The 10,444-nt window shown below is 56.8% G+C and overlaps 2 protein-coding genes across 2 annotated transcripts; one reads left to right on the plus strand and one right to left on the minus strand.

Moving 5' to 3' along the window:
- The first annotated feature begins 138 nt into the window (after positions 1-138).
- On the plus strand, positions 139-4,663 carry C20H1orf232 (chromosome 20 C1orf232 homolog). Its single transcript, XM_038009801.2, has 4 exons — positions 139-355; positions 2,711-2,794; positions 2,906-3,003; positions 4,384-4,663. Exons 1-4 carry the CDS (start codon positions 272-274, stop codon positions 4,661-4,663), a joined length of 546 nt encoding a protein of 181 aa, XP_037865729.1. The 5' UTR covers positions 139-271.
- A 1,947-nt stretch (positions 4,664-6,610) lies between these two features.
- FAM110D (family with sequence similarity 110 member D) lies at positions 6,611-9,825 on the minus strand. The gene is made up of 2 exons (XM_007979899.3): positions 9,677-9,825; positions 6,611-7,641 (listed from the first exon to the last, which is right to left on the minus strand). Exon 2 carries the CDS (start codon positions 7,559-7,561, stop codon positions 6,743-6,745), a length of 819 nt encoding a protein of 272 aa, XP_007978090.2. The 5' UTR covers positions 7,562-7,641; positions 9,677-9,825; the 3' UTR covers positions 6,611-6,742.
- Between the last annotated feature and the right edge of the window lie 619 nt (positions 9,826-10,444).

Consider the following 10,444-nt stretch of genomic DNA (forward strand, 5'->3'; position numbering starts at 1 on the left):
CAGATGTCTTCGTTATTCTTGGCCAATATGGGTCAAGACAAGGGGCTAAGGTGGCGGAAGCCTGTTCCATCCCCCACCCCCCTGACTCCTTTGGATCAGGTTCACCTCCTGGGCACTGTGCCAGCTGGGGAGGCTGGTGCATCTTTAATGAAGTCACTGGATCCCTCAGACAGGCTCTTGGCCTCACCAAGTTCCTAGGGCCAGACTCACTGGTATCCACTGAGCCACCACCTTCCTGTGCTTGGGTGCCAGACCCCTTCCCCCTGCAGCCATGAACCAGGCCTTCTGGAAAACCTACAAATCCAAAGTGCTACAGACACTGAGTGGGGAATCTGAGGAAGACCTGGCAGAGGAGGTGGGTACCATCCATGCATGCTGGGTGGAGCATATGCAGAGGGGCAGCAGGAATGAGCAGTATGAAGTAGGGCACAGGATAGGCTTGGAGGTGGGGGGGCCACGTTTGTGCAGACAGCACATTCAGGAATGGTAAAGAGCATGGCGCAGCATCAGAAAGCCAGGACATTCAGGAAAACTGAGGAAGAAGAAAAGACTTAGGGACTATGGGAGGAGTGGCCACTGTCTCCAAAGATCTCGAGGCTGCCACATGGAAGAGATTCTTCTAGGACCAGTGGGCAGTAGGCACATGGGCACACTTAGCTGGACACAACTTTCTAATGGGAGCAGAATTAGGAGTGATGTAGTGAGTCCCCTGTTACTAGAGGTAGGGGGAGTGGCGCCTGTACTAGAAAGGTCACTGTAGCAGCATCAGATCAAAGCCATACTTAGACCATGTGTTGTTCTGCCATTAAAAACAACAACAACAACAAAAAAACAACAACAAAAAAAAACAGGCTGGGCTAGGCATGGTGGCTCATGCCTGTAATCCTAGCACTTTGGGAGGCCGAGGTGGGTGAACTGCCTGAGTTCAGGAGTTCAAGACCAGCCTGGGCAACACAGTGAAACCCAGTCTCTACTAAAATACAAAAAAAAAGTAGCCAGACATGGCAGCGTGTGCCTGTAATCCCAGCTACTTGGGAGGCTGAGGCAGGAGAATTGCTTGAGCCTGGGAGGCAGAGGTTGCAATGAGCGGAGATTGTACCATTGCACTGCAGCCTGGGTGACAGGGCAAGACTCTGTCTCAAAAAAAAAAAAAAAAACAAAAAACAAAAAACAGGCAGGGTGCAGTGGCTCCTGCCTGTAATACTAGCACTTTGGGAGGTCACAGAGGGTGGATCACCTGAGGTCAGGAGTCGGAGAGCAGCCTGGCTAACATGGCGAAACCCTGCCTCTACTAAAAACACAAAAATTAGCCAGGCATGGTGGCGGGCACCTGTAATCCCGTCTACTCAGGGGGCTGAAGCAGGAGGATCACTTGAGCCCAGGATTTTGAGACCAGCCTGGGTGACATAGTGAAACCCTATCTCAACAAAAAAATACAAAAATTAGACAGGCACGGTGGCACCACACCTGTAGTCCCAGCTACTCAGGAGGCTGAGGTGGGTGGATCGCTTGAGCCCAGGGAGGTCAAGGCTCCACTGCACTACAGCCTGTGCGACAGGTGAGACTTTGTCTCAAAACAACAATGACAACAGCAAAGTTTCTGAAACCAGGGACAGTCTTATGTCTGGAGGCTGTGATAAGCGGCAGTCACACAATCACAAGACGTGTGGCAGAGGCAGGAATTGGTTGGGAGGGGTGGAGAATGGTCTGAATGCTTGCATGTCTGGAGAGGTTGGTGTCTAAGGCTGGGCTTGTGCAGAAATGTCAGTGGGTAACTGGTGTGATCAGTGTCTGTGTGGAATCCCCAGTGAAGGTGTATGTGTAGGTGTGAACATTTTGGGCAGCAGTCTATGTCTGCATGCCTCTGTGTAGACATTTGTAGGTGTTATGTTTGTATGGTGTACGTGTTTTGGTATCTGTTTTTGGGTGAAGAGGTTTTGTGTGTTGTGGATGGGCCTCCGTGCAGCTATCTGTGGTTGTGTAAGTGCACAGGTGTGAACGGTATAACTGTGTGTGTCCTTGTATAGGTACCTCATAACACATACGTCTATGTGCAGATGAAGAGCTGTAGCCATGTGGGGCATGCTCATGTACAGGTGTGTGTCTATGTCAGAGTGCATGCCCATGTCCACATGCTTTTGAGTATATATGGATGTGTCTGTGGTGGGCAGGTATGTGTGCTCAAGGGTGTCTGCAGCTCGGGCCAGTGGCTCACACCTGTAATCCCAGCACTTTGGGAGGCCGAGATGGGCAGATCATTTGAGGCCAGGAGTTCGAGACCAGCCTGGCCAACATGGCAAAACCCCATCTCTATTAAAAATACAAAAAGTAGCAGGGTGGTGGCAGGTGCCTGTCATCCCAGATACTCAGGAGGCTGAGGCAGGAGAATCACTTGAACCCGGAAGGCAGAGGTTGCAGTGAGCTGAGATCGTGCCACTGCACCCCACGGCACTCTGGCCTGGGCAACAGAGCAAGACTTTGACACACACACACACACACACACACGAGGAAAAAGGTTGTCTGCAGGGATTTACTCTGTAGGTATATCTGTATGCATTCCCATGTGCCCTTGTGGATCTGTGGAGTGTATGTGTGTTTAGTTCTGTGGTATTTGGGGTGCCTGGTCTGTGTGTACTAGGCTAGCAGTGGAGGAGGGAGATCCCACACCTCTGCGGCCTCTCTCATGCAGTGTGGGGGTCTTGTGTCCCAGAGGGAGAACCCAGCATTAGTGGAGTCTGAGACAGCAGAACCAACCGAGGAGACCTTCAATCCCATGTCACAACTGGCCCGCCGGGTGAGTCTTCTCCCTTCTTCCACCCCAACCCTGGGCAGCCTGGCAGAGGCTTCTGTGGAGTCCTGGGAGGTTATGCTGGGCCCCTTCCCTGACTCCCAACCCCTTTCCCAGGTTCAGGGGGTCGGGGTGAAAGGCTGGCTGACAATGTCATCTCTGTTTAACAAAGAAGATGAAGATAAGCTGCTACCATCAGAGCCTTGCGCTGACCAGTATGTGTGTGTGTGTTTGTGGTGGTTCTGGAAGGGGCCTGAGGTCCCCCTTCTGCCTGGTCCTTTCCTTCTGGTTTGTTTGTCTTTCTAACCACTGAGGGCTGGGGAGGGGCAGTCCCAGGCTGTTTGTTTCTCTCAGCAGGAAACAGGCCAAATCAGCGTATCTGGGAGATTAGGGTAAATCTCTGGAGGAATTGACCAGCTGTTGGGATTGAGGTGCTAGAAGGTATTTTATGGGCTCTCTGGACCCATCCGCTTGGGAGGGGCCATCTCTCTAAAATCCAAGAATGGAGAATACCTTTAGGTGTTTGCAACAGGTGATCCAGCTCCAAGGTTCCCAAGTATTGTCTAAACCCTCACCCTCCAAGGAAGCGTGTCACAAACATATTCCTGGACCCTCCTTTAGAGACTCCGATTTCGCCGGTGTGGCAGAGTCTTGGAGATCTAGCCATGTTTTCAGCAAGCCCCACCAGGGCCCCGCAGCATGCTGCTTTGGGAATCACTGTCTTAGAAGGTCTTTGATGCCGAAGATTAGCGGGTGGGACCTGGGACCTCAGTCTCCCTCCTGGCTCCATCTCTGGCACATTTTCCATTTCTGCCTTTTCTCCATCCTGGTCACATCCCCCTCTCACCACTGACCCTATTCTTTTCTCCTAGGGTCCCCATGACCCAGCAGCCTCTCCTGCCCCCAGGTTTCCATTCTTTCCCCTCACCCTTACCTCCGGTTCCTTAAGAAACTTCCTGGACTCCAGGCTTCCACTTCAAGCTTCATCACCTCTCTGTGACTGCCCTTCCCCCCAACATCTTCCCACCTCTCTTGAGTCCCCTGCTCTCCCCTAAGGCTCTGACCTAGGCCTTCCTGTTGCTCCACCTTTCTCCCGTGCCCCTAGTCCCCCTTTCCCTCAATCTCAGGACCTGATCCCTCTCCGGGCTCCGTCTCTTTTCCCCAGGGCTTCCCTCAGGTGGGATCTGAACAGCCCCTCCCACTCCCACCTGCTCTCCCAGGGATCCTTCCAGCTTCCCAGACCTGCGCACGCCTCCAGCGTCCCTCCTCAGCCACGCCTAAACCCCTGACCTCATTCTCTCCCCAGGGATCCTGATCCCCGTTGCCTCCCTCCACACCCCTCGCCTAATCCCCTGACCCTGTCCCACCCCAGCCCCCTTTCCCAGGGCCTCTGAGCCCTCCCCTTGCCTCCAGGCCCTGACCCGCCTCCTTGTCCCGGTCCCCCACTGGTCACCTGACCCCGCTCCTCACCACTGCCCCTGACTCCGCCCGGGTTCCCCCGGCCCCACTAAACTTGTCCCTCGGCCCAGCCTCCTCTCCGATGTTCCTCCCCGGGACCGCTCGACCGCTTCCCTGACCGCGGCCCTCTCCCGCAGCCCTCTGGCGGCGCGACCCCCCTCGCAGGCGGCGGCGGCGGAGGCGCGCGGTCCGGGCTTCTGGGACGCGTTCGCCAGCAGGTGGCAGCAGCAGCAGGCGGCAGCGTCGTCCATGCTGCGTGGCACCGAGCCCACTCTGGAGCCGGACCCCGAACCCGCGGACGAGGCCGCCGAGCGCCCCGAGTCGCAGGAGGCCGAGCCGGTGGCCGGCTTCAAGTGGGGCTTCCTCACTCACAAACTGGCCGAGATGAGGGTGAAGGCCGCGCCCAAGGGCGACTAGCGGGCTGGCCGAACCCGGCGCCCGCTGCTCCCACCCCTGATAAAAACCCTGGCCGGACAGTCTGTGTGACCGCGTGCTTTTGTCCAGACATCCAGAAAGACTGCTTTTGCGGGGGGCGACCTCAGGCGGGGTCCAGCTGGAGCTCACCAAACATACAAGGCGAAAATGACCAGAGTCAGCCCGTATATCAGGATGGGTTTTTTTTCACTTTTTTTTTTTTTTTTTTTTTTTGAGACGGAGTCTTGCTCTGCCGTCCAGGCTGGAGTGCAGTGGCCGGATCTCAGCTCACTGCAAGCTCCGCCTCCCGGGTTTTCGCCATTCTCCTGCCTCAGCCTCCCGAGTAGCTGGGACTCCAGGCGCCCGCCACCTCGCCCGGCTATTTTTTTGTATTTTTTAGTAGAGACGGGGTTTCACTGTGTTAGCCAGGATGGTCTCGATCTCCTGACCTCGTGATCCGCCCGTCTCGGCCTCCCAAAGTGCTGGGATTACAGGCTTGAGCCACCGCGCCCGGCCAGGATGGGTTTTTTATTTAAGGTACAACTTTCCAGGAAGTTGGGGAGCTCCAGAGGACTGCGTCCATCGCCCTCTCCAGCCTCATTTAATTCAACAAACTGCCTGTGGCTCTACTATGTACGCCGTCCCAGTACTAGGAAAAGGTCAAAGATTAACTAGAGAACCCAGACTACCAGCGGGTCCCACAAAAGGTGACAAATTGAGGCCCAAAAACAGGGCTGCACTTGGGAGCTCAGAGCAGGTGAGGCTGACTGGGGCATTCAGGAAGGCTTCCTGGAGGAGAGTATATGTTATCTCCCAGAAGGAAGAGTAGAGAGAAAAGGAATGGCAACCCAGTCTGAGGAAGGAGGCGCATGAAGGAAGAAAGCTGGGAGGTGGGAACCTGTGATGAAAATAGGGGATCTTGTGTGTCCTTGCAGGAAAGGGAGGCAGTGGCAGGAGCCTGCGAGCTGGCAGAAAAGGTTCCCTTCTTTTCTTTTTTTATTTTTACTTATTTTTATTTTTTGAGACGCAGTCTCCCCCTGTCGCCCAGGCTGGAGTGCAATGGCTCCATCTCGGCTCACTGCAACCTCTGCCTCCGGGTTCAAGCGATTCTCCTCCTGCCTCAGCCTCCGGAGTAGCTGGGATTACAGGCGCACACTCCACGCTCAGCTAATTTTTGTATTTTTAGTAGAGACGGGGGTTTCACCATGTTGGCCGGGCTGGTCTCCAACTCCTGACCTCGTGATCCGCCCTCCTCAGCCTCCCAAAGTTCTGGGATTACAGGCGTGAGCCACCGCACCCCGCCCGGTTCCCTTCTTTTCGTGTCCGAAAGGTTGGATCCTCCACATCTCAGCCCTTCATACCCAGTGACCACAACCGGGGCAGCAAAACTCCGGGAATGGGGGCCTTTTAGGAACTGGTGGAGCCCAGATTTCTGGAGCAGACGCCCCCTCGGACTCCCAAAGCACGTTATTCCCAGCTCTAGTTTGGATCGACCTGGAGGCCAGTGGAGATCACAACCGTGTTAGTACTCATTCGGTAGAAGTCACAGCAGTTACCGTTTATTGAGCACTTTCTATATGCTGGATACCTTGCCATGCGCATTACAACTATTTGGAAATACTTGTATCCCCTACTCCTCCCTCCTTAATAACCGAGGGGTGCCGCTGCATCCAGGGAGGTCAAGTGCTTGCCCAGGGTCACACAGTCAGCCCGGAGCACACACTTCAAAACCCACGCGCTTAACCACGAAAACCCGTTTGCCTCCTTCCTCAGCTCCCCATTTAAATAACGTTTTAACTTTATTCAGCAGGTTTGCTCATCTCCCACCCCAATCGTGACTCCCCAGACCTGGCCTCCACAAGGACCACGAGGCCTCTCCCTCCCCCTTCGCCGCGGGCGCAGGGAAGGGCCTTCGGCAACAACTTGTCCCACTTCCCCAAGGTTCAGACGCAAAACTGAGTTCCAGAGGGAAGGGCTTACGCAAAGGCACCCAGCGCGCCAGAAGCAGGGTATTCCTGTCCGTACCCGGGGCCAGCCCCGCGCTTGGCACTCCCTGGGAAGCCGGCTCCGGAGCCGCGGCGGTCACACCTCGGACTCGCGCGGCGGTCCGCGGGCGCGCTGGCAGCCGTACAGCCACTGGATGACGCGCGCATTGCGCTCCACCACCGACACCGGAGGGCGCCCGTCCCGCGCCGAACCGGCTGCCTCCGAGCCGCCGCCGCCGCCACCCGCGCCGTCCGGGCTGTCCACGCCCCTGTCGCTGGATGTCCAGTCGCTGGCGTCCCCGGAGCCGGGCGGCGGCGAAGTTCCGGCCTGCGGGCTGGCGTCGGCCCCCCAGCTCTGCGGGGAGAAGCGCTCTGCACCCAGCACCTCCACCAGCGCGCGCTCCAGGCCGCAGTAGTTGAAGAAGCGCTCCTTCTCCGACAGGGGCAGCGAGCACGTGGGACACAGCGCCCGCTTTCCCGCCGCTTCCGGGGCATCTTGGGGCGCGGCCCAACCTCCTGAAGACGCAGGTCGCTCTGTGGAGGCCGGGCTGCTCGGGGCAGCGTCCCGCGGGGCACCCAGAAAGAGGCGCCGCACCAGCCCCTGGCCCTTGGCGTTCTCTTTGTTCACCGAAGCCTTGCAGTCCCGCTTCTGGCGGTAGAAGATGAGCGAGTCAGGCCTTGGCAGCCGCCTGCCACTTCCCCGGCGGGCCGGCCTAGGCGTCCTGGGCGATGCAGGGGGCCCCAGCTCGTTGCAGGGGTGCGGTGTGAGCGGCCCAGGACTCCCACGCAGGGCTGGCTCCTGTCGCCTAGCTATCACCTGGTGCGTCTTGACATACTTGGCTTTGTCGGCTTCCAACCTCTCCACAGCGCTGGGGGTCCGTCCTCTGGACGGGGTGGAGGGAGGGGCCAGGAGCATCTTAGCAAAGCTGTTCAGGACAGTGCCCCATAAGTAGCCAGCCAGGGGGCCAAGAGCAATTGACTTGGGCTCTCACAGACCTGCAGGGAGAGAGGAAGGTCAGGGGAAGGGTAGGAAATGCCCTGGTCCTCCCCTGCCGGCATTCCTCAGTATAGGATCAGTCAGCCACCCTCTCCCATCCAGGTTAGCCAGTGCCACGTTCAGGGAGCAGAGGCTCAGGCCATCCCCTTTCCCTGTCCTTCAGAGACACTGAGCGGGGTCTCTCTGGCCACTCAGAAACATATGCCCCTTTGAAGGTGCCCCAATCTGGCCACAGGGCCATGCGAGCAGGCCTCAGCAAGCAGGACACTTGGAAAAGGAAACCCGGCCCAATTCCCGAAAGTGGCTTCAACCGGAAAAAATACCTCTTCCCAACCCAGCAGCTTTGAGCCCAAGACAAGGAGGCTCCCAGCCACAGGCTGGCTCCAGCAGGGCCCACCCTTCCCGCCCCCAAACACCGAGGTCAGGGATATAACCACAGGGTAGGAATCTCCAGTAATTGCAGCCAACTGCCCTGCCCAGGCCCAGCAAGGCCATCAGGGCAGGAGAGGGAGGTGGTCCCCAGGCCCTATCAGCTACTGCCAGCTACTCTGCCCCTGCCAAGGCGATTGCAGAATGCCAAACTGTAAACATCACCTTGTTTAACCTTTGCATTTCCATTTCATGAGGAGGAAATTGGCCTGGAGAGGAGGGGGGATTGCTCAGGTCCTATTGAGAGTTAGGAGTCAGGACTGGAACCCAGGTTTCTTGCCTTGCAGTTCAGATTGGATCTCTCATTTGCCTATTACTTCCTACTGAGGCGGGGCACGATGGCTCACGCCTGTAATCCCAGCACTTTGGGAGGCCGAGTTGGGTGGATCACCTTAGGTGAGGAGTTCCAGACCAGCCTAGCCAGCATGGTGAAACCCCGTCTCTACTGAAAATACAAAAATTAGCCAGGCGTGGCGGCGCGCACCTGTAATCCCAGCTACTTGGGAAGCTGAGGCAGGAAAATCACTTGAACCTGGGAGGTGGAGGTTGCAGCGAGCCAAGATCGCACGCCACTGCACTCCAGCCTGGGCGACAGAGCGAGACTCTATCTCAAAAAAAAAAAAAAAAAAGAAAAGAAAAAGAAAAAAAAACCTCACTGATATTTTGCATGTATTCCTGCTGCTATAAAACCAAGCAATTTCCGTTAGAAATGGGCCCCTTGCCTCACCAAAAAGTTCCTTCCACTAATTCTTCCTAATAACCTGCACTCCCACTCCCAGAAATTTGCCCTCAGGGTCCTTGTCCCCTTTTTATCCTAAGACCTCATGACCCTTTTCCACCTCCTTTCTGCTGGGGCAAGGGGCGAGGAGGGGTTGTAAATCAAGAGCTGACAGTTCTCTTGGCAGTAACAGAATGGGCCACCCACATGGCCCTGCACACCCGACCCCACCCCATCTCCCCCTACTTCCCCTGAGTCCTGAAGGCTGAGGGACCTTGGATATGGGGACAACAAAGGAACAGAATTAACTAGGGAAGTGGGGAAGGGGTCTGTGAGAGGCCTTGGGACAGGGACCCTGCCAGGTCCAGCCCACCCCTTCACCCAGCACCTAGTGTGTAGTCGGTCTACCCATGGGTAGTTGAGGCCTGGGAACCAAGGGGAGTCTGGCAGTGTCTCCCTCCCTGTCTCCCAGGGAGTCTCCTGGGCAGTGGGTCGGATTCCAAAGTCCCAGGAAGGCACTGCTTGTCTGACCCCATGGGTGCCCTCTGTCCTCTCCTCTTCTCCCCATCCCTGAGCAGGGAGACTATAAAAAGTCCCTAATCACAAGGACCAAAACAGTCTGTCATCCACAGCCTCTTCCCTGCCTTCTGGGCTAGCCTGGAGGCTGGACCTCAGACATCCCGCCCTAGAAGCCTGGCAGGCAGTCTCGGGCCCTCCATTCCTTTGCCTGCCTTCCCCCTGTCCTGAAGCTTGTGCTCCCAACTCTGCCCAAGGCTTCTGCTCTGGGAATGGGCCATCTTTCAGGCTCACTAGTTTGGTACCAGTCTCCCTGCCCTCAGGCCCCTGGGTTCCTTCCTACCAGAGCCCTGGGCTCAGGGTACACTCACCTCTGCATGGGAGGCCTAATTGCAGGGGTCCTTGGGCAGGTCCAGACTGAGGGCAGGAGTGGACAGCAGGGACTAGAAGTAACTTTGGTGGCAGCCAAACCTCACTCTCCACAGGAAAAGCAGAGAGTCTCCAACCCCCGCCCCCCAAATTAACCCTCGCCTTCCTGAGGCAGATCCTGGCCTCCATTAACTCTTTCCTGATCACAGTCTCTGCGCTGAGGAGACCTGTGAACCAAGTCCAGCTCCCTTTATTTTACAGATGATCAAACAGTCCCTGCCGGGTTAGGTGATTGGCTGTGGAAGCACCGTGAGCTTGGGCAGAGGCAGGACTCCAAACAAGGCCTCCTGATCCCTAGGCTTCCTCCAAAGGCCTGGGGTGGGGGCTCCGTATGTGGGGTCAGCCACCTCCCTGGGCTGTGGCAGATGCTCTGACAGTCTGAATGGGAAGGCAGAACAGGGTTCTAGTCGACTTGCTTTTTTCCCTCTGTAGCAGGCTGAGACCTGTCCTGGTCTGGGTGCTGGGTGGTGTCAAGCCTGCTTTCCCTAGGGGTGAGGCCAGGAATCTGCAGCCTAAGGGTAGGGGCATTGGTGCTGTAGATGTGCAGGTAAGCCTGTGGTGGCAAGTCTTGGCATGAAGGTGACCCTGGAGCCCACTGGAGCTGCCTCTGCCCAAAGTCCTCTTATGGCAGATGGGATTACCTGGGAAGACAGTGATGAGGGGCTGATTCCAGGGCCAAGCCCAGGCCCTTCGGCCCGTTTCCTTCTCTG

The sequence above is a fragment of the Chlorocebus sabaeus genome, chromosome 20 (genome assembly GCF_047675955.1).
Source record: "Chlorocebus sabaeus isolate Y175 chromosome 20, mChlSab1.0.hap1, whole genome shotgun sequence".
In the NCBI taxonomy this organism is placed as follows: domain Eukaryota; kingdom Metazoa; phylum Chordata; class Mammalia; order Primates; family Cercopithecidae; genus Chlorocebus; species Chlorocebus sabaeus.

Coding starts and splice junctions, on each gene's coding strand:
- C20H1orf232 (XM_038009801.2), top strand. CDS start 272: ATGAACCAGGCCTTCTGGAAAACCTACAAATCCAAAGTGCTACAGACA. Junction 2,795..2,905: donor TGTCACAACTGGCCCGCCGG/GTGAGTCTTCTC, acceptor CCCCTTTCCCAG/GTTCAGGGGGTCGGGGTGAA. Junction 3,004..4,383: donor TCAGAGCCTTGCGCTGACCA/GTATGTGTGTGT, acceptor CCTCTCCCGCAG/CCCTCTGGCGGCGCGACCCC.
- FAM110D (XM_007979899.3), bottom strand. CDS start 7,561: ATGCTCCTGGCCCCTCCCTCCACCCCGTCCAGAGGACGGACCCCCAGC.